At 47.3% G+C, this 21,339-nt stretch overlaps 2 protein-coding genes across 5 annotated transcripts; one reads left to right on the top strand and one right to left on the bottom strand.

The window, feature by feature from the left end:
• The first annotated feature begins 5,420 nt into the window (after positions 1 to 5,420).
• LOC117186760 lies at positions 5,421 to 6,561 on the top strand. Of its 3 annotated transcripts, none has more exons than XM_033387973.1 (2): positions 5,421 to 5,524; positions 5,576 to 6,561. In XM_033387973.1, exon 2 carries the CDS (start codon positions 5,602 to 5,604, stop codon positions 6,370 to 6,372), a length of 771 nt encoding a protein of 256 aa, XP_033243864.1. In that variant the 5' UTR covers positions 5,421 to 5,524; positions 5,576 to 5,601; the 3' UTR covers positions 6,373 to 6,561. The 3 variants fall into 3 exon arrangements, with proteins under 3 accessions (XP_033243864.1, XP_033243865.1, XP_033243866.1); XM_033387974.1 differs by having other exon boundaries at positions 5,427 to 5,516; XM_033387975.1 differs by having other exon boundaries at positions 5,450 to 5,691; positions 5,764 to 6,561.
• A 9,330-nt stretch (positions 6,562 to 15,891) lies between these two features.
• Positions 15,892 to 16,997, bottom strand: LOC117186761. Of its 2 annotated transcripts, XM_033387977.1 has the most exons (3): positions 16,893 to 16,997; positions 16,726 to 16,841; positions 15,892 to 16,689 (listed from the first exon to the last, which is right to left on the bottom strand). In XM_033387977.1, exons 2-3 carry the CDS (start codon positions 16,813 to 16,815, stop codon positions 16,081 to 16,083), a joined length of 699 nt encoding a protein of 232 aa, XP_033243868.1. In that variant the 5' UTR covers positions 16,816 to 16,841; positions 16,893 to 16,997; the 3' UTR covers positions 15,892 to 16,080. The 2 variants fall into 2 exon arrangements, with proteins under 2 accessions (XP_033243868.1, XP_033243867.1); XM_033387976.1 differs by having other exon boundaries at positions 15,892 to 16,841.
• Between the last annotated feature and the right edge of the window lie 4,342 nt (positions 16,998 to 21,339).

Below are 21,339 nucleotides of genomic sequence, written 5' to 3'. Positions count from 1 at the left end.
TTGCTTGGTGGAAAGCGTAGAAGATTTTCTACGAAAGATGATTGGCTTTCGGCTTTCGGCTTTCGGATTCGGGATCCAAGGCCCGGTGACAGCTGCCAGAACGCGATCCCCAATACCAGGCCCGATCCCAAGCCCAGTCCCAAGCCCAATCCCAAGCCAAGGCTTAATGTCATTTCAAAAAAGGTTTTTAGTGGCCTGCGAGGGTCATTAAGAAAGTAAGCTGCCGGCTGGCGATCGGCTTGGTGGCGGCAGGGAGAGGGGGCGGGGCCCAGCAGGATGTCAGACATCTTCATTTCCGCACCGGCCTCCGGTTTGAGTCTGCGGTTTGCCCCCCGGCCCCCCTTGCCCCTGGCCCCTCCATCCCTTTTTGCGGGCCAACAGCAGTTGCAGTTTTTATGCGCTTGCATAAACGCTTTGCATGGTCTGGGATTGGCCTGGCTTGGCCAACGTGTCACTGCAGTTTCTGGGTCAGCAGCGACGGCGGCGTCAGTGAAAGTCGAGATGCGGCAGGCACAAGGTGCAATGCTTTGCATAGTCAATGGAGGGGTGAACAGGGGGGAACAGGAAGGGGCGGACGGTAGGGGGGGCACACAAGTATGGTACAGGGTACCAGTAGACCCCATGCGAGAATTCCAAGTGAATTTTGATTCATTCATTCCACCATCTTCTTGGCATTCAAAAACGTCAACAGCTCGGACACTGGGACAAGTTTTGAGAGGGAGAAACGAAGACTTGGAGGCAGGCACTGCCATACTGGCCCCCGGAGGGAAGTACGGGACTGCCGCCGTAGCCGGGACATCGCCAAGGACAAGCCAAGAGCCAAGAGGCCACAAAAAAGTACTGGCGAGGCGTCTTTGAGGGCCGGATAACGGCGTGGGCTGAAAGCACCCAGAAAGGACCTGCCCCACAGGACGATCCAAGAGGAGCTCCATCTGTATCCTGTATCTTGTATCTGTATCTGTAGTCTGGTGTCGGGGATTGCTTTCTGTGTGGCGCTTAATGGATATTCCTGGTTTCCCCTACACTGTCTCAGAATATTTCCATAAAATTAGCATATTATCACTTATGGCAACCCCCCCCCCCCCCCCAGCCCCCAGCTAATTAGCCCCCAAAGGAGGAGGAGGCGACAAAAGAAATGAAACGAAAATATACTTTTACTTTGGAATTAAAAATTCTTGGTCTACTTTGGGGTAACCCCTTGCAGCCCCCAGCCCCCCGTCCCCAAACAGCCCTCAAAATGAAGCGAAATGCTCCGGCCGAGAGACCAAAAGAAACTTTTCTTCAACGGCTTCGAAAATTCTGCGCCACTTTCGTCGAAAGGTGAAATGTTGAACTTTTGAACCCGCTGTGCCGCTGAACGGGGTCACTTTCAATCCATGGCCTATAGCCCATCTATTGTACGGATTTCACTCTCGCTATTGAGATGCTACTCCCCGCCCCGGTCTTGGAGGGGGGCAGGGAGGGGGCGCAAGAGAGAAAGTGAAAACCGTTGACAAAAACGAAAGAAATTTGAAGAATTGTCGAAGCCGTCAGAAAACTAAAGCACAAAAATGGCACAAAAGTAATGCCAGAAAAGAAAAGAAAAGAAACGAAAAGAAAAGAAAAGAAATACACTTTCGCTTGAAGCTTTCAATTTCATTTCAAACGGTTGTCTCTCTCTCTCTCTCGCCCCTCTTTGCCTCTTGGTTTTAGCTTTGGTTTTGACTTTGATGCTTTCTTGCTGGCCAGATCGCTTGATGAACCTGTGACCCCCTTCCCGTTGAGCCCTGAGACCTCCTCCAGGTCCAGGGCCAGGCCTGGGGCATCCTGGACCTCCTCCAGCCTTCCCTGGGGGCAGCCATGAACTTGTCGATATTTCACTCAAGAAATACCCATGAATATCGGTCACAGATTGCAATGCAAGCCCTGCTTCCACCTGTTGTTCATGGAACAGAAAATGCCATTGTACGGGTACCACTAGGGGTACGACTAGGGGTACGGGCTGGGGGTACGACTGGGGGTACGAGTGCGAGTCTCTATTTGAGGTTAATTTCGCATAATTCATTGCAAAGACCCTCAGCGGCAATTATGAGGTTATTTCAACGTACGCGTACGTCGGCCTCTCTGTATCTGTGTATCTGTTGAATCTGTGTATCTGTGTATCTGCTGCTGCCTGTGGCTGTTTGTTGCTGGATTGTCGCGCTCTCTGAGCATTGAGCTTGGCCCGGCTCATGGGAGCTCTGCCAATGCTGCTGATCCGCGAACTGGGGGCCTCCAACGACACTTGCTAATTGTCTCTGACCTTTTTTTTTTCGTCTGTGTGGCACGCCGAACGCATACGAAAAAATATAAATACGAAATTAAAGAAACCAAAACCGAAGCCGAAACCAAAACCAAAAACCAAACTGAAACCAAAAGTTGTCTCTTCAATTGGGTTAGCAGACGGCGCTTTCATTTCCAGCGTTCATTGACTTTTCGCCTGCACTGTGCCCACCACAGCGGCTGTCCCTCCCCCCCGCCCCCGCCCCCCCTCTTCACCCTCCCCGCCCTTTTAGAGAGTGCAGCATGTGAAAAGAAAGTAAACATTTTTGGTTCCGCTCCAGTTACGCGTCCCCCCCCTCCCCCATATCGGAGGCGCCCCCACTCCCTCGTGGCAGCTTTGTTTCCAAAGTTCAAAAACCTCTTCGGGTTTCACTTTCGCTTGTCTACCGTGGAGGAGGCGCAGGCGCAGGCGCCGCTGTCTCAGCCGCCGTACAGTGGGAAGAATGATGGAAAAACCCAACGAAAAGGCACTCCGAAGATCCACGAAGGCTGACCAAAGGCCACCAGCCCCCCCCCCACATGCCGCCTGGGAGGATATCAACTGCTGAACTGGACCCACATCGCTGCGATTGGGTTGCCCAACTAATTTATGATCTAAACCCCCTCCTTGACCATCCAGCAGCCTATAAACCCCCTCTTTGACCATCCCTCAGCCCCCAAACACCCTTCTTGACCATCCTGCAGCCTCTAAACCCCCTCTTTGACCATTCTTCGTCCTCTAAACCCCCTCTTTGACCATCCCTCAGCCCCTAAACCCCCTCTTTGATCATCCTGCAGCCTCTAAACCCCCTCATTGACTATCCTTCACCACCTTAACCCCATCTTTAAGCATCCTCCACCTCCTAAACCCCCTCTTTGACCATTCTTCGTCCTCTAAACCCCTTCTTTGACCATCCCTCAGCCCCTAAACCCCCTTTTTGATCATCCTGCAGCCTCTAAACCCCCTCATTGACTATCCTCCACCCCCTTAACCCCATCTTTAAGCATCCTCCACCTCCTAAACCCCCTCTTTGACCATTCTTCGTCCTCTAAACCCCCTCATTGACTATCCTCCACCTCCTTAATCCCCTCTTTGACCATCCTTCCGCCTCTAAATGCTCGGAGCATAAAATTTTAACCAGAAAAAGACAATTTTCATCGGCACCAGCACTTTCATCGGCCAGCACTTATTGCTTGGTATTTTGTTTTTGCATTCGCGGTTTTTTTTGTTTTTTTCTCGATCTCAAGCCTTGGTATGTTTTTTCTTTTCTTTTTCTTCGTCCCGATGGTTGTTTTTTTTTACAAGCCTGATAAATGCCCCGAAAAGAGGCATCTAGTCCCACTGTGCCGGCGTGCTCACTGCCTGTGCTGCCCCTGCCCCTACCTCAGACCCTCCCCTGCCTCTTCAAAGCCAAGAGAAATTTGTAGCGTTTCAAATCGCGGGTTAATGGACTCTCTGGAAGAAACGCACGTGAGGCTGCGGCTGAATGCTCGATAATTATTATATTTGGATGTGCCCGAAAAGGCCGAAAAAGCGGCAAAAACTACTGGGAGTCGAGTAGCCCTGAAGAACCCTGAACTTCAGAGAACCTCCCCGCAGCCCCCCACAGCCCCCCACAGCCCCCTTCCCCATGCCAATTAGAGAAACCTCCAATGAGTTGTGGCCACAACTAATTCACAAATTGCTTGGCAGTTGTTAACGCGAATATTTTTGTCGCCTTGAGTTAAGGTTAGCCAAGGGGTGGGGAGGGGAGGGGTACGGGCCGGCAGGCAGTTAAAATCATTTACAGTTTCGGTTGGAGTTTTATTCATGGATGATTTTTACATAAGCCCAGAGAGGATTGTGGTGGGGGGAGGGGGGGTGGGGGGCCTCCAAAATATTTATGCCTGATTTGTGTGTTTTGTTTTCAATGTTTGGACGGGGGATTGAAAATTGGGTCACTCGCAAAAGTCGCGTGCGACGCGGCGCGATTTTCAGGGGCGTCGCACACACACACGCACGCTGCAAAAAACGCGCGGGCGATTATAGTCGCTCTCAGGGCCTGGGCCACAGCAATTTCTCCTTCTCTGCCTCTCTCTCTCTCTCCCTCCCTCTCGCTCTCCCTCTCTCCCTCTCCCTCTCTCTCTGTGTCTCTGTTTTACCGCAAAGTCCGTTGACTTTCGTTTTCATAAGCGAAAGTGTACTCCATTTATTTTTCGTTTTCGAGTTTTTTTGGTTTTTGTTGCATTTCTTTCGGGCCAAAACGGGTTTTTTTTTCGAACGGCTTTTTTTCTGGGTCAACGAAAAGTTTTGTTGTTGCAGTGGAAAGTGTTTTCGTTGGGTAAAATGGTAGCCGAATGTCAATTATTTTCATATTTGGACATTTAAATTATTATTCGTAGGGCTTCAAAGTGCGGGGAGGGGTAACGGGCGGTGGGGGGGGTAGCGGTGGGCTTAGAGTTGATTGAACTCCACTTTGGGGAGAGTGAAACTTGCTCCAAAACTTTTGAAGGCAAAGAAAGTGAATTTCAACCGTAAATCGGGGTCGCATCTCCCTACCCCGTCACCCCCTCACCCCCTCGCCCCACCCCTTTTAACCGCTGCCTCGTTGCTGTAACAAATTGATAGGCGCTTAGAGCCGCCTGCCGCTTGCCGGTTGCCGCCTGCCGGTTGCTGGAAAGTGAAATTATTTCTATTTACGCTTCAATTATTGAATGATTTTCGTTCATTTATTGGCCGGCCATTTACTGCGATGGTGGATGGGGGACATCGCAGGCATCGCAGGAAGTCCAAAGGATCTTTATTAAATAAAGTTCGTTAATATGAACAATAATATTTAATAATAAAATATAATAAATCAAATATTTATATATTTAAGTAAAATATTTTTATATTTCAAATAATTATAATAAATAATAAATATGTATGTATATATTAAATTTATTTTTGTTTCAATACTGAAGAGATTGTGCCACACATTGCAACAACAGAGCACGGGTCGCAGGAACAGCCCCGGATCGGTCGGCCCTCAGGCCCATTGTATCGTCCATCGCAATCCCATCGGGTCCATCCTGGCGCAGGGACCTCCACAAAGTGAATGGAATCGTATTCGTATTCGTATTCGTAGTAGGCGTGCCCTCCTCGACAGAGTACTCAGATTTGTGCCCACAAATTGTCAGGAATCGTGCCAGTCAGTCCAGTCGGAGTTTAATTCAGAATCGAAAAGGTTTTCGTCGGCTTGAGAGCTTTGTGAATTGTGAAATTGTTGTTTGGAGTTTTGTTTGTGTTTCTCGATTTTCATTTTTCATTTTTCAGTTTTCGATTTTTGTTATTTGTTCGAAATGGACCTGGACCTCCTTTCCAGTAAGGAGTCGTTGGACACGGGCACGTTCCAGAGCAAACCGAAGGCTGCTGCTTCGGCCAAGAAGAACGCGACTCCTGGGCGTGGCACCACACGCGGCGGCAAGACGACTCCTGGGCGTGGCACCACACGCGGCGGCAAGGCGACTCCTGGGCGTGGCACCACACGCGGCGGCAACGCGACGCCCGCAGCGGAGACCGGGGGACGTCCGAGTCGCAACAGCAGCAAGCAGAGCGCTCCTCCTGGTCGTCGCGCGATTTCCCAAGGCCTGGACAACCCACCCGTCCGGGGGCGCTCTGTGGGAGGGTACTTGCTGCGCAGTCGCAGCGCTGTGTCGATGGCCAGGGCCAGAGTGCTGATCACATCCTTGCCAGGCGAACGGCGGGAGGAGGACGCACCCCAAGGCCGCTGCTACGGACCGCAGAGACGCCGCTCGTACCTGGATCTGGACCAGGATCTGGCCCAGCTGAACTGGACCGGCCATCAGGAGGATGCTGGCCCACGCCACCCATTCAGCGGCTCGGCTCGTCGCCAGGGCGGGCGGGTGGCGCCTCTCCACCCGGGCACCCGCATGGAGCCCGCCGGGCAGAGCCACTCACAGGTGTCCGTGCCCCCCATGGCACACTTCCGTCGGCTATGCCGCGCTCTGGATCGTCACTACAGTCCCCTGTCGCACTTCCTCGTGTTCCTGGCTGGGATGCTGGCCACTCTGCTGTGCGTGGCCCTGACGCCCGCCAACCAATATCTCTAAAAAGACTTGCACTCGAACACTGAAAGGGGCAGCGGTTTCCACAACAGGCTGCAGATACACCATACACTACGCAAGATACACGACACACGATACCGATACGTGCTTGAGTTCCATCGCCGATCGAAGACTGTTCTGCCCCACAAATATTTGCATTGAATAAACGAGGAGGAATCTCCTCAAAGAATTCCACACCAGACTGCAGATACAGATACAGATACAGGATACTGGTGGAGCTCCTCTTGGATCGTCCTGTGGGGCAGGTCGCCTAGGTCGGTGGAGTATTTTTGTGTGACTTTTGTCGGAATTAATCCGATTGAGGCATTTCTGAGGATGTTGTGTGGCAAGTGCTGCATGCCTGATAAATCGTGGGCTTTTGGGCCATTGGTTGAGCAATAACTCGCATTTTCCCGGACCCGGACCCAGACCCGGACCCGGACCCGGACCCGGATCGGCCTCAATTCACGCATAAAATCCGCAATCAAATGTAAATGGAAAAAGCTCATAAGCTTCAATATTTTGGGGGGGGGAGCTTTGCACATCGTCGGGGGTGGATTCCCTGCTTTCTGGAGGCACCAACCCCCGTCCCCAGGGGGTGGGAGGGGGGTGGAACGAATTGTCACGTATACGAGGCGTATGCCAGCAATTATGTGTGGCAGGAACCAAAATAATCTGAAGGTTACCACCAGGCGTGGGGTGTGGCTTTCTCGGCCGATGCGCAATTCAAGCGGTGGAGGGGGGGGGGGGGTTTGGTTCCTTGGAGCCTATCCTTTATGCTTTTGCGTGGCTAAAATATGCACCAAAACGTCAGGTAATGTCGGGCCAATGCTTTGGTGGTTGGAGATGGCGCCCCCGTCCTCCTCCCCCACCCACTACTAAATCAATCAATTCTCTCGCTCTCTGTCTGTCTGGGGCCAGGGTACACTCAAGGTCGCCCCTCCCATGCGCCCCCGATTACCCTGGAAATTACTAGGGTCGGACGGGGACAGCCCCACCCTAAATGCGTCGCAGTCCAAGGCATACTCTGCGTCTCTGGCGGCCTTTCACTGGATTCGGATAGCCTGCAATTATCCGGCGTAGGGCGTAGGCGTACACCATGTTTATGGCGCCGTACTGCACACACATTTTGTTGTGGGTGTTTCGATTCGGCGGCTGTCATTACCAAGGGAGAACCCCCCCACCACCCCCCGCTCCCCTGTTGGGCATGGGTTGGGTTCCTGGAAATGAAGATGCCTGCGACACAAATTGGTTTTGTTTTCGTTGTTTTTGCCACGAAAAGTGTTTTCAAACGTATTTTAAAAGGTTTTCTGAAGCTCCAACGGGCGGAAGGTGGCGGAAACTGAATATTCGGGATTTAAAAATAAAACATTAAGTTAAATATAATTCAAAGTCAGTTTAAAACAGGCCTTTAAATATTAAACAATAAAAAATAAATATGAAACATTAAATTGTAGGAAATATATTTGGTCGAAATATGAAACTATTTAATTAAAATATAAAATAAATTAAATATTACTTAAAAAAAACTAACAAAAAATATAAATTTAAAATCTTGAAATTAAGTCAATTTAAAAAAATTAAAATCAAAATTAAATATTAATTTTAAAAAAAATTAAATATTAAATAAAGCAAAACTTAGGATAATTTAAAATAAAATCATTTTGAAATCTTTAAATTAAAATTAAATAAAAAAATTTCCATACCAAATATTGAAAAAAAAAATTGGGATAATAAAAAAAAAAATTTTTTAGATTTTTAAAATTCATAAAAATGAGCTTCTATTATGTTATTTAAATTATTCCCGAATTAAGTAAGAATTATCGGAAAAGGTGTGTTATCGATTGATTGTTATCGATTCAATAGGAACCACTACGCTGCGGTTTCCACTTGACTTGAGACAGCTATCTTTTGATCTATCGGACTATCGACAATCGACTATCGATTGCCAATCGAAAAGCACAGACCCTCCTGGAATGTTTATTTTGGTAATGCCTGGTAATTGGATTGCCCCCTCGAACGAATTTTCCCCAGCCCCGCGACCCACCACCGGCGTTTGGGTGGCCATCCCCCACTTCGGAGGTCTTCCATTGGCATTATACACAAGCCCCGTCATGATAGTCCTTGAGCTCTCTCCGACCGCTCTGCGACTTTTATGGCTCCTGCCTTTGCGTGTCACCGTGCCACAAGGGGAGACAATGGGGGGCAACCAACTGTTGCCGGCGATAATCGGCTGGCTGGGCTGGGCTGGATCCGGCGCCGCCTGTCTCCTCCAGTCGCCTGCCCGTCAAGGACAGCTCACTCGCAATCCGAAATGCGCATAACATTTGACAGCAACCCCCCCATCTGGGGGTGGGGCTGGGTGCGGGGGTGGGGGATCTGTCGTGGCAACAATGTTTGAGGCAGCGGCAAATGGCTGGCCCCTCGTTTTGCAATGCAAAAACTATGGCAAACATTTTCAATGTCAGGGGGGTCTACCATTCAGGAAGTTCTGCTCAATATGCCAAAGCCTCCCCCTGTCCCCCCCCCTTCACCACCCTGGGGGGATACTTGAATAAAATGAATATCCGCGGATCACTTGATCGTCGAAATGTTTAATGCCATTCAGTTTGGAGACAGGAAACGGCCGTCGATAAATGCAGAAAGAAAAAGGAATCGAGGTTTAATGTAGTCCCCCGTCGAACCCCCCGCCCCCCCCTTAGCCCCTGGGTTGACCCTGGAATATGGAATAGAGCGCAGATCTGAATATTAGCGGGTGCGATGGGGGAGGGGGGGTTTTGGGGTGCTCTAGATGGTTGAAAGTTACTCGGTTTTCCTATGGAATCGAGTACGAACTGGATTTTCCACCTTGAATGTTCTTTTGAACGACCTCCAAGGGGGATTACCATAGTAGCTCCTCCCCCGCCCATTGGAGCAGGGCTACAAACAGTTCTTTCATCGCCCCAACCTTCAGATCGGAGTCGAATCATCATCTCCGTTCTGTAGAGGGGGTGGCAGGGGCGGGTGGGGGGGTACCATAAATATTTATACGATGTACTCGAAGACGAGACCCTCAGACGCGATTCGGTCCATATATAAACATATTCGTTAGTCGATATTCGTTATACGTTATTCGATACTTTTGTTGTGCTTATGAAACGATGAATCGACCAATCGATGCAACTCCCCCCCTCGCCCTAGCCCCCCTCCTCTGTGGCCTCCAAATGTTTTTCAGAAACTGACTTTTCCATATCACACGGGCTGTCCACGACAGACCTCCAGCCCCCCAGCCCCCCAAGAGGGGGCAACCCTTATCAGAGAGGAATTCGACAATGAAATGGGGCCACCATTCCTCCGGAAATGGTGTCCCAGGAATCCTGATTCTCCACCGCTCAGAGTGAGAGAGAGAGAGTGGGGGGGGGGGGGCGCTTTAATGGCCAAGCTGGCCTACTTATGCCACCTCCAAAGAGCCTAGGGGGCCCCCTGCCGCCCTCTGAAGTCATAACATCAGGGGATTCTGCGCGTTAAAGGCGTTCCCGGGGGCTGGGGATCCAAGTCGAGTGTCTGTTTCGCCGGGTGAGGGGATGGCCCCCCCTCCAACCCTTGGCGGAGCTTTCGTCAGCGGCTTTTGTTTTTATGGCCAGCTCTCAACTCTGACCTTGAATCCCACCCCCAAAACGGGGCCGGAGGGATGGTTGGAGCTGCCTGCCGCACAAAACGATTCTCGTGAAAATTCTCGACGCAATTTCATATCTGAGGCTGAGGGGGTGGCCAGGGGGCAAGGGGGCGCCGGCGCTGGCTTGTAATTGTGTAAATAGCAAAACGGCTCTAGGTTATTGGCTTGTGTGTGGGTTTCTGCTGTGCCGTACGTGGGGGGATTGGGGAGCTGGAGCGCGTGTTTTCGATGCGGTTGTTTGCCCTGCCAGAGCGGCGGGCGGAGGCCCTCTGTTTGTTTGCGGCGCCTCCTATGTTTGTTTAAGAATATTTGTAAAATTAACCGGAATAGCCCCCGCCCCAACCGAGGGGGGGGCGGGGAGTCAGGAGTCAAGAGTCGGTCGGCCACTTGGACACTCGGTGTCGAGTTCTCATTAACTGCAACCCACAGCGCCTAACGGTAAAGGTAGGTACATGTCCGGGTCTAATGCCAGACACCTCAGCGGACATTCTGCGAATGCCCCCTGGTCTTGGCCCATAGATTCGGGATCCATTCTGGATAGCGGACAAAGACCTGAGAACTACCACTGGAGCTCCAAGGCACATACGGAATGATAACATTCATTAAGGCCTTCATGCAGGACCTGCTAAGGAGGACAACGCCAAGATGCCCCATCCTTATAGACAACTGTGCCGCCAAAAGTCCATTAAGTCCAGTGTCAGTGTCCATAATATCAACAAACATTTCTACATTCATTAAAAAATAATAAATAACTTTAAAAAAATTATTAAAAAGAATAAAAATTAATTAAAGAAAAGAATATATGTACAAAAATTTGTACACCCAGTAAAAAAATAATTCAAATGTCAAGAAAATTAAATAGAAAAGTTTTTACATTCAATAAAAAGTAATAAATAATTTAAACAAAAATTTTTTCATTAATAAATTTAAAAAAAAATACTTTTAATAAAATTCAATAAGCAAAATAAATCACTTAAATAAAAAAAAAAAATAATAAATTCAAGAAAAAAAATAAAAACATTTTTTTATTGCTAAAAAAAGAATACAAAATTTAAAGAAATTTTTTCGAACAATAAAAAAGAATAAATAATAGCGTTTCTGCATTCAATAATAAAAAATAAATAATTTAAAGAAAAGGATACAAAAAAAACATAACTTCATTCAATAAAAAACAATTAATATTTGAAAAAAAAGATAAAAAACATTACTCCATAAAAAAAGAAAATAATAACAACATTTCAATAAAAATGATATGTAAAAATTTGCTCACTCAATAAAAAAAAAAAAACAGACATATTAACATTTAATAATAAAATTAAGAATAAATAATTTAAAAAAAAAAATGTACACAAATTTTTTTATTTAATAAAAAGTAATACAAAAATTATATAAAAACATTTCAATAAAAAAAATAAACTTTAAAAAGAAATAAAAAATTGTATACTCAATTAAAAAAGGTAAATAATTTAAAGAAAAATAAAACCTTCAATAAAAAATAATAAATAATTTAAAGAACAAAAATATAAAAACCTTTCTTCATTCAATAAAAAAAATACGAAATATATGAAAAGGTTTTTAATAATTGAATTTAAGATAAAGAAATGGTAATATTCTGGTAAAAAGCATTTGAATCCATGCTCCTCGAAGGCACCAATCCCTAATACAATCCCTTATCCAATGCCCTTTACCAAGCGACGCTCTGCTGTGTTTCAAATATGAACTCCACGATTTGGCATAATCTGGGCCCCCTTCCCAGGGCCCCCCGCTCCATCTGAATAGACTTGTGCAGCCATCAAGGGAACCTCATCAACGTGGCTTTCACTACGCCATTGTCGAAACCTACTCAAGACTCGGGCGAGAGAGAGGGGAGAGAGGAGAGAGGGGAGAGCACTGTTGAATGAGCGTAGGAGTCCCGGGATCTGGGTCTCGAAATCCCGAATGGGCGCCACGTGTAAATAAGCAATCAAGCAAGTCGAAAGAGAGCGCCCACGACCCACGACCACACCCATGCTACTGCCAGCCCAACGCCCACAGGCCACGTGCGCCACAGGCAGGAGCTGATAACGGGATACGGGATACAGGACCACGACCAACCGAAGAAGGGAGGTTGAAGGCTGCCGCTGAAGGCATTGCAATGTTATTGTCAAGGACACATCCCCTCCCCCCCTCTGCCCAAAGGACGGGGATGCTGCTTTGTGGCCTCGCCTTTGACCTTTCTGAAGGAGATTGCCACAGAACAGTCGTTTGGGGTTACGGCTGTCGCTTGATAAACGTTGTACGAACACACTCGTATGTGGCATCTCCTTTTGTGGAGCACCCGACCCTCAATCCTCGATCCAGGGGCCAGGGTCTGTCAGGGGGGGAGGGGCGGTTGACACTCCAAGAGGGACTGTGGGGGGGGCTGTTTGCACACGGCAAACAAAACAAATCGGGGGAAATTTCTCCAAATAAATCTGCTTAAAATCAGAAATCACTTAGCCCCACCCCCCACCCAAGGAGTAGGCGGACGGGGGATAAGTGGATACTCGGGCGCGTGTCCGTAATCAAGTGCAAAAACAGAATGGAAAAGAAACACACTCAGAGAGGCAGCGCAGGAGTGCCCTTCAGGACCCTCCGAAACGGATCCCATTTGGGCAGGCGCGTGCAACACTTGTCAGCTGTGTGGCCGTGTGGCCGTGTGACCTTGACTGGAGCTCGGAGCCCGGAGCCAATACCATCTTTGCCACAAGGCTCCTGCCTCGTGTGTGCGTCCCCCTGGCCCCTGCTTGTGTAATTTGCGCGCTTAGCATATTTTTAGGCACACCAAAGTTTTCGGCAATTTTATGTCACCCTTTTTGCCTTTGCCCGCCGCCCCCTCCCCGTGCCCTTCATTTTACGACCAGCCCCAATGCGACTCATCAAAGCTGGGCCTTTATTGGCGCCATGGAAGTGGCAGGCTTTGCAGTTCAACTTTAGGGGCATTCAAGTTAAGCGAAAGAAGGGCTCCAGTTGTATACATTTTTTTTTTGTGTTTTTATAATTAAAATAAATTTGAAAATAATATTCAAATGTTTTATTCTTTTTTTTTCTTTATTATTTATAAAATGATTAATTAATTACTAAATTATTAAAAATAATTTAAATAAATTTGGAAATAATATTGGAATGTTTTATTAATTTTTTTATTTATTATTAATTAATTATTCAATTATTTCAAATAATTATAATAGATATCGAAATAATATTCGAATGTATTTTTTAGTTTTTTTAAAATTCATTTATTATTATTTATTTATTTTATTTTTGTAATTCATTTACTTCCTTACTCATATAACTAGTCACAATAATTATTTTAAACTTGATGCGATTTTATTTATTTTTATATTAATTTCAAAGTGCATATTATTCCATACTTTTTTTATTATTTTAATTTATTTAATTTATTTTTTTATTTTATTTCTAGCCAGGCAAAGATTTGCGGTGGAGCCCCCAGGCACTATCTGTTCTAAAAGTGGTAAGTATGACTGTTTATTTCCTTAAAAAAGAAAAACCCCAGTTGCCAAGATCATCTAAATATATACCTTATCCCTAGCCGAGTGAATCACGGAGCAGTCTGGGAAATGGTAATTATAATGAAAGAGAATTACTCACGGCACCACTCACCAGTGGCATTCGAACAAATATGATTTGTACTCTTTGTGCGAGTGCATGCTCGTTCTATTGTATGCACTCGTAGTCCTACGGTCTGGTGCTACAGTGGGGCCTGCCTCCTAGTTTCCCAGAGCTCAATGGTCCATGAATTAAGTGTGGCCTTCGTCTTAGAGATGCCCCACTGTATTTGTAATTTCAATTACGGTTTACACGAATCTCCCCATACAGCTGCCTCCCTCGCTCGCCAGTCAAGAGCTTCGGCTGCTATCAGCTCTGCCGAGGCCGCCGCCGCCGTCCGTCTGCTGCCGTTGCTCTCTGCCGACGCCTCTGTCGACTGCAGTCCGTGCAGTTCAAGTTCAATGTCAAGCGCATTCAGCTTTTTTCGCTGTGCGAGTATTTGTAAGTATAAGTGTTTCGTACACGTACACGCCTGCATCTGTGTGCCTGTGTTTGTATTTCTCTTTTAACTGTATTCAGCCTTTTTCTGCTTCTGCTTCTGCTTCTGCCTCTTCTTCTTCGTCTTCTTTTCTGCCATAAAAGTACAGATATTATTGTTTATTTCGTTTATTTGCACTCTTTATTTCGCTGTTTATTTTTTTAATGATATTTCAATTGTTGTTTTTGGCCAAGGAATTTTGATTTGATTTATTTTGAAGTCCATATTTATGACCAAATATCCGACAAAACGCAGAAACGTTCACTAAAAATCAAATACAGTAGAATCTCGCAAATTTTCAGTGTTTTTTTTTTATTTTCACTAAAAAAAAACCAATTTATGTGTATTAAATTTTCTAAAATTTGTAGCTCTTTTTTTTTGGTTTTTTGTTGTTCCCTGAAAGCAGAAAATGTTGCAAATATAGTGATCTATTTATATTAGATTTGTGGTAAAAGTGGATGTGTGTAACGTCCAGAAGGAATCGTTTCCGACCCCATAAAGTATATATATTGTTGATCAGCATCAATAGCCGAGTCGATTGAGCCCTGTCTGTCTGTCCGTCCGTCCGTCTGTCCGTCTGTCCGTCTGTCCGTCCCCTTCAGCGCCTAGTGCTCAAAGACTATAAGAGCTAGAGCAACGATGTTTTGGATCCAGACTTCTGTGATATGTCACTGCTACAAAAATATTTCAAAACTTCGCCCCGCCCACTTCCGCCCCCACAAAGGACGAAAATCTGTGGCATCCACAATTTTAAAGATATGAGAAAACCAAAAACGTAGAATTGTAGAGAATGACCATATCTTTAAGACTGCGGAATCATTGTTATAGCCAGCATCAAGAAAACAATTTCATTTTTTCTCGCCCTGTCTCTCTCTAACACACACGTAGCATAGGCGGCTTTGCTTAGAGTAAAACATTAGCGCCTAGATCTCAGAGACTACAAAAGCTAGAGCAACCAAATTTGGTATCCACACTCCTAATATATCGGACCGAGACGAGTTTGTTTCAAAATTTCGCCACACCCCCTTCCGACCCCGCAAAGGACGAAAATCTGGGGATATTCAAAAATCTCAGAGACTATTAAGGCTAGAGTAACCAAATTTGGTATCTGCACTCCTGTTAGATCTTACTATAAAACGTGTATCTCAATTTCGCCCCACCCCCTTCCGCCCACACAAAGGACGAAAATCTGTTGCATCCACAATATTGCACATTCGAGAAAACTAAAAACGCAGAATCATAGATAATGACCATATCTATCAGATTGCTGAATCTGGATCAGATCGGATCATTTTTATAGCCAATAGGAACAAATCAATTTGCACTGGCTTCGCAGCGCCCGACGTCACGCTCAGACTGATTTTCTGTCTCTCTCGCACGCACTCTTTGTCGTGTCGTTTAATATTAGCGGCGTCTGCCGGAGGAGAGCCATACTGACTTAGTATCGGGTATAACCGTAGAGTTGCGGTGTCCGCAGCAACTCACAACGTTCCCCCTCGTTCCATTTACATTTGATTGCGGATTTTATGCGTGAATTGAGGCCGATCCGGGTCCGGGTCCGGGTCCGGGTCTGGGTCCGGGTCCGGGAAAATGCGAGTTATTGCTCAACCAATGGCCCAAAAGCCCACGATTTATCAGGCATGCAGCACTTGCCACACAACATCCTCAGAAATGCCTCAATCGGATTAATTCCGACAAAAGTCACACAAAAATACTCCACCGACCTAGGCGACCTGCTCCACAGGACGATCCAAGAGGAGCTCCACCTGGATCCTGTATCTGTATCTGTATCTGTAGTCTGGTGTGGAATTCTTTAAGGAGATTCCTCCTCGTTTATTCAATGCAAATATTTGTGGGGCAGAACAGTCTTCGATCGGCGATGGAACTCAAGCACGTATCGGTATCGTGTGTCGTGTATCTTGCGTAGTGTATGGTGTATCTGCAGCCTGTTGTGGAAACCGCTGCCCCTTTCAGTGTTCGAGTGCAAGTCTTTTTAGAGATATTGGTTGGCGGGCGTCAGGGCCACGCACAGCAGAGTGGCCAGCATCCCAGCCAGGAACACGAGGAAGTGCGACAGGGGACTGTAGTGACGATCCAGAGCGCGGCATAGCCGACGGAAGTGTGCCATGGGGGGCACGGACACCTGTGAGTGGCTCTGCCCGGCGGGCTCCATGCGGGTGCCCGGGTGGAGAGGCGCCACCCGCCCGCCCTGGCGACGAGCCGAGCCGCTGAATGGGTGGCGTGGGCCAGCATCCTCCTGATGGCCGGTCCAGTTCAGCTGGGCCAGATCCTGGTCCAGATCCAGGTACGAGCGGCGTCTCTGCGGTCCGTAGCAGCGGCCTTGGGGTGCGTCCTCCTCCCGCCGTTCGCCTGGCAAGGGTGTGATCAGCACTCTGGCCCTGGCCATCGACACAGCGCTGCGACTGCGCAGCAAGTACCCTCCCACAGAGCGCCCCCGGACGGGTGGGTTGTCCAGGCCTTGGGAGATCGCGCGACGACCAGGAGGAGCGCTCTGCTTGCTGCTGTTGCGACTCGGACGTCCCCCGGTCTCCGCTGCGGGCGTCGCGTTGCCGCCGCGTGTGGTGCCACGCCCAGGAGTCGCCTTGCCGCCGCGTGTGGTGCCACGCCCAGGAGTCGCGTTCTTCTTGGCCGAAGCAGCAGCCTTCGGTTTGCTCTGGAACGTGCCCGTGTCCAACGACTCCTTACTGGAAAGGAGGTCCAGGTCCATTTCGAACAAATAACAAAAATCGAAAACTGAAAAATGAAAAATGAAAATCGAGAAACACAAACAAAGCTCCAAACAACAATTTCACAATTCACAAAGCTCTCAAGCCGACGAAAACCTTTTCGATTCTGAATTAAACTCCGACTGGACTGACTGGCAAGATTCCTGACAATTTGTGGGCACAAATCTGAGTACTCTGTCGAGGAGGGCACGCCTACTACGAATACGAATACGAATACGAATACGAATACGATTCCATTCACTTTGTGGAGGTCCCTGCGCCAGGATGGACCCGATGGGATTGCGATGGACGATACAATGGGCCTGAGGGCCGACCGATCCGGGGCTGTTCCTGCGACCCGTGCTCTGTTGTTGCAATGTGTGGCACAATCTCTTCAGTATTGAAACAAAAATAAATTTAATATATACATACATATTTATTATTTATTATAATTATTTGAAATATAAAAATATTTTACTTAAATATATAAATATTTGATTTATTATATTTTATTATTAAATATTATTATTCATATTAACGAACTTTATTTAATAAATTATTTATTTATTTTGTGGCTGTAAAGATCCTTTGGACTTCCTGCGATGCCTGCGATGTCCCCCATCCACCATCGCAGTAAATGGCCGGCCAATAAATGAACGAAAATCATTCAATAATTGAAGCGTAAATAGAAATAATTTCACTTTCCAGCAACCGGCAAGTGGCAAGCGGCAGGCGGCAACCGGCTCTAAGCGCCTATCAATTTGTTACAGCAACGAGGCAGCGGCTAAAAGGGGTGGGGCGAGGGGGTGAGGGGGTGGGGAGATGCGACCCCGATTTACGGTTGAAATTCACTTTCTTTGCCTTCAAAAGTTTTGGAGCAAGTTTCACTCTCCCCAAAGTGGAGTTCAATCAACTCTAAGCCCACCGCTACCCCCCCCCCTCCCGTTACCCCTCCCCGCACTTTGAAGCCCTACGAATAATAATTTAAATGTCCAAATATGAACATTTTCGTCCTTTGTGGGGGCGGAAGGGGGTGGGGTGAAATTTTGAGATACACGTTTTATAGTGAGATCTAACAGAAGTGCGGATACCAAATTTGGTTACTCTAGCCTTAATAGTCTCTGAGATTTTTGAATATCCCCAGATTTTCGTCCTTTGCGGGGTCGGAAGGGGGTGTGGCGAAATTTTGAAACAAACTCGTCTCGGTCCGATATATTAGGAGTGTGGATACCAAATTTGGTTGCTCTAGCTTTTGTAGTCTCTGAGATCTAGGCGCTAATGTTTTACTCTAAGCAAAGCCGCCTATGCTACGTGTGTGTTAGAGAGAGACAGGGCGAGAAAAAATGAAATTGTTTTCTTGATGCTGGCTATAATAATGATTCCGCAGTCTTAAAGATATGGTCATTCTCTACAATTCTACGTTTTTGGTTTTCTCATATCTTTAAAATTGTGGATGCCACAGATTTTCGTCCTTTGTGGGGGCGGAAGTGGGCGGGGCGAAGTTTTGAAATATTTTTGTAGCAGTGACATATCACATAAGTCTGGTTCCAAAACATCGTTGCTCTAGCTCTTATAGTCTTTGAGCACTAGGCGCTGAAGGGGACGGACAGACGGACAGACGGACAGACGGACGGACGGACAGACAGACAGGGCTCAATCGACTCGGCTATTGATGCTGATCAACAATATATATACTTTATGGGGTCGGAAACGATTCCTTCTGGACGTTACACACATCCACTTTTACCACAAATCTAATATACCGCAATACTCATTTTGAGTATCGGGTATAATTAATGGAAAATCCATCGTAAATTTTGCAAAAGAAAAGCCTGGAAAAAGATATGACCTGTCTGGGGGGGTTAGAGATCGACTACGAATCATACGTTAAATGTTTCTCATTCGCATTTGCAAATTTAAAGAAAATTACACGAACAACAGTTATACAAACAAACGCGAAATGGGTTGGTGGGGGGGGTGGAGGGGGGGCAGGATGATACATAAGAACCCTTACACAACGAACTGTCGCTGGGGCGGTGGGGGAATACGAGTAAAAATCGCAATATTGTACGACTCGGCGAAGCCCCAAGACCCCGCCCCGCCCCCCCTCCGTCTCAAGTTCAGTGTCAGGCCAGGCCTTTCGAGTCGGTCGTCGGTCGTCGGTCGTCGGCCCACGCTCAAGGACAACTGGCGCATAATTCCAAATAAAAAAACGTATAGCCATGTGCCAGTGCCAGTCCCTGGGTGGGGGATGGGGGGTAGGGGGCTTGTTGGGTGGCATAGCTACTAGCTAGACCGTGGCCCGAGCACGCGGCACATAAATGAAATTTATTATATGCTGCGCAACAAATTTTTTTCTATACATTTTTCCATATAATTTTGTTGGCGGGAATTTGTGCTGTTTTTTTTTTGTTTTTTTTCTATTTGGGCCCCTCCCTCGGGAATATACATATGTACATAACAGCGAAAAACATAAACCCAAATGTGGAAGTGCGTAAAATCCCGTTTGGGGGGGGGGGGGGGGGGGTGGCCGTCCAAAGGCATACCCTGGAGGGGGGGCTCCAAAAGAGTGGCCCCCCAATGACCGAAATACCCCAGGCACCTGCCGGGCCTAGGGTACACGCCGTATATGTGTGTGTGCTGACGACAATGGTTCTATGCTTCGCCCCGCCCCCCCTCGCCACCACCCCTGCCAAGCGAGCGAGCAATCACATGCGTACGCACGCGTGCAGTTCGTCGAGTCGGCCGGGGGTGGGGTCGTGGCGGGTGGGAGAGAGCGACGACGGAAACGAAGCTTCGCACGCACCGAGCGTTGCGTGAGTTCTTTATTTTAGCGCGTGCTCTCATCAGCCCTCTCCGGCACACGCACCGCGCTCTCTTCGTCTCTCTTTCTGTCTCTCTCGCACTGCCTTTCTTCCGCCTGTGTTGGTGTGCCGTCGACGACGACGACGACTCGTTCAATCATCTGCTAGAACTTTTGCTAATTTCATCTAATCAGTCGACCTTGAATATTTGTTTTATTCCCTGCCCCTGCCCCTGCCCCGTTCAACCCATCCCACGGGGTATTTATTCTTGTTTCACACACACACGAACACACGCTCACGCACACACGCACTCAGGCATTGGAATTTGCTCTCTCTGCCGCCGTCGCCGCCGTCGCCGTCGCTGCCGCTCTTCTTGTTGTTTTTGGTTGAATTTATTTGAGGCTTGCTTTATTTCAAGGTGAAATATGCGCAAATAAAAATTACCAAACAAAAACATCGCGTATCGAAAGGAAATTGCCAAAATATACAGGCCGGGCCCAGGCCGGGCCAGGCCAGGCCAGGCAGAAAGGTGTGATGTTGGTAGCAGAAGCGACATTTGGATACCCTATTTTGGAGCCTTGGAGCCCATATATACTATACCCTATGACAGGGTCTCCACATCTATCGATGTTCGGCCTCACCCTCCGCCCACCCACTGCACAGTTCCTGCTTGTCACTTGTCATTTATTACTCATACGCTGCTGCGACGACTGCACTGCTCACCCACCCACACACGCACACGCACGCACACACACATGTCGCTAGCTCTGTCGCTGCCTCTGTCGCTGTCGCTATCTCTGTTCTATCTTCCCGTTCCTCTCTGGCGCGCAATCGCCGCCGTAGCTTTGACATTGACTTTGAAGATAACAAAGAGAATGTGTATGAGTACCTCTCTCTCTCGCTCGCACACATTTAAAATTAGAATATACCCGCACACACATGTGCCGTGGTTTTCTTATCAGCAGGAGTGGGGTGTGTGTGTGTGGGGGGGGTGGGGGGGGGGGTGGGAATGAGGATGAGTGTCTTCCTATCGCCTGGCATCGACCAACAGGAATGTTATCACCACACGCGGTACAGCCAGACGCCTCTACAACTGCCCCCCTCCCCCTCTCCGCTGGACTGCCACAGCGCCACTGGACACACACACACACACACACAGAACAGAAGCAACAGCAAAAACAACGTTGATTTGATTATTTCGGCAAATTCATTTCGCGACTCTTATCGCCTCAAGGTCACGGGCAAATACCAAATCAGGCGCACACAGATACACAGATACACAGATACAAATACAGCCATAGAACAGGCGCGACATTGAAATAATCGCTTTGGTTGCTAGAAACCACAAATATGTATGTGTGTGTGTGTGTGTGTGTGTTTGATAAGCCCCCTCGTTGGGTTAAAAGGGGGAAGGGGAATAAAGAACGCGGCCCTATATCCCCATTTGTTACTCTCCAAAGCCCATCCCAAAAATAACAACACTGGGTATCCATTTTTTGTTTTTTTTTTTCATAATTTTTTTTGTTTTTTTTTTTTGTTTGATATATTTTAAATACTTATTTCTTAATATTTTATTCACATATTCCATTCTGAGGGATTAGGTTGGGGGTTTCTTGGGGTTTCTTGGGGGTGTACTTCGTTTAAAACAAACTGTAATTATTATTTTATTTCACAAATACAAAGTTTCTGTTTTTGTTTTAATTGTTTGGTTTTTTTGTTTTT

The sequence above is a fragment of the Drosophila miranda genome, chromosome XR (assembly GCF_003369915.1).
Source record: "Drosophila miranda strain MSH22 chromosome XR, D.miranda_PacBio2.1, whole genome shotgun sequence".
NCBI lineage: Eukaryota > Metazoa > Arthropoda > Insecta > Diptera > Drosophilidae > Drosophila > Drosophila miranda.
This window is presented reverse-complemented; position numbering and strand designations above follow the sequence as displayed.

Coding starts and splice junctions, on each gene's coding strand:
- LOC117186761 (XM_033387976.1), bottom strand. CDS start 16,815: ATGGACCTGGACCTCCTTTCCAGTAAGGAGTCGTTGGACACGGGCACG.
- LOC117186760 (XM_033387973.1), top strand. CDS start 5,602: ATGGACCTGGACCTCCTTTCCAGTAAGGAGTCGTTGGACACGGGCACG.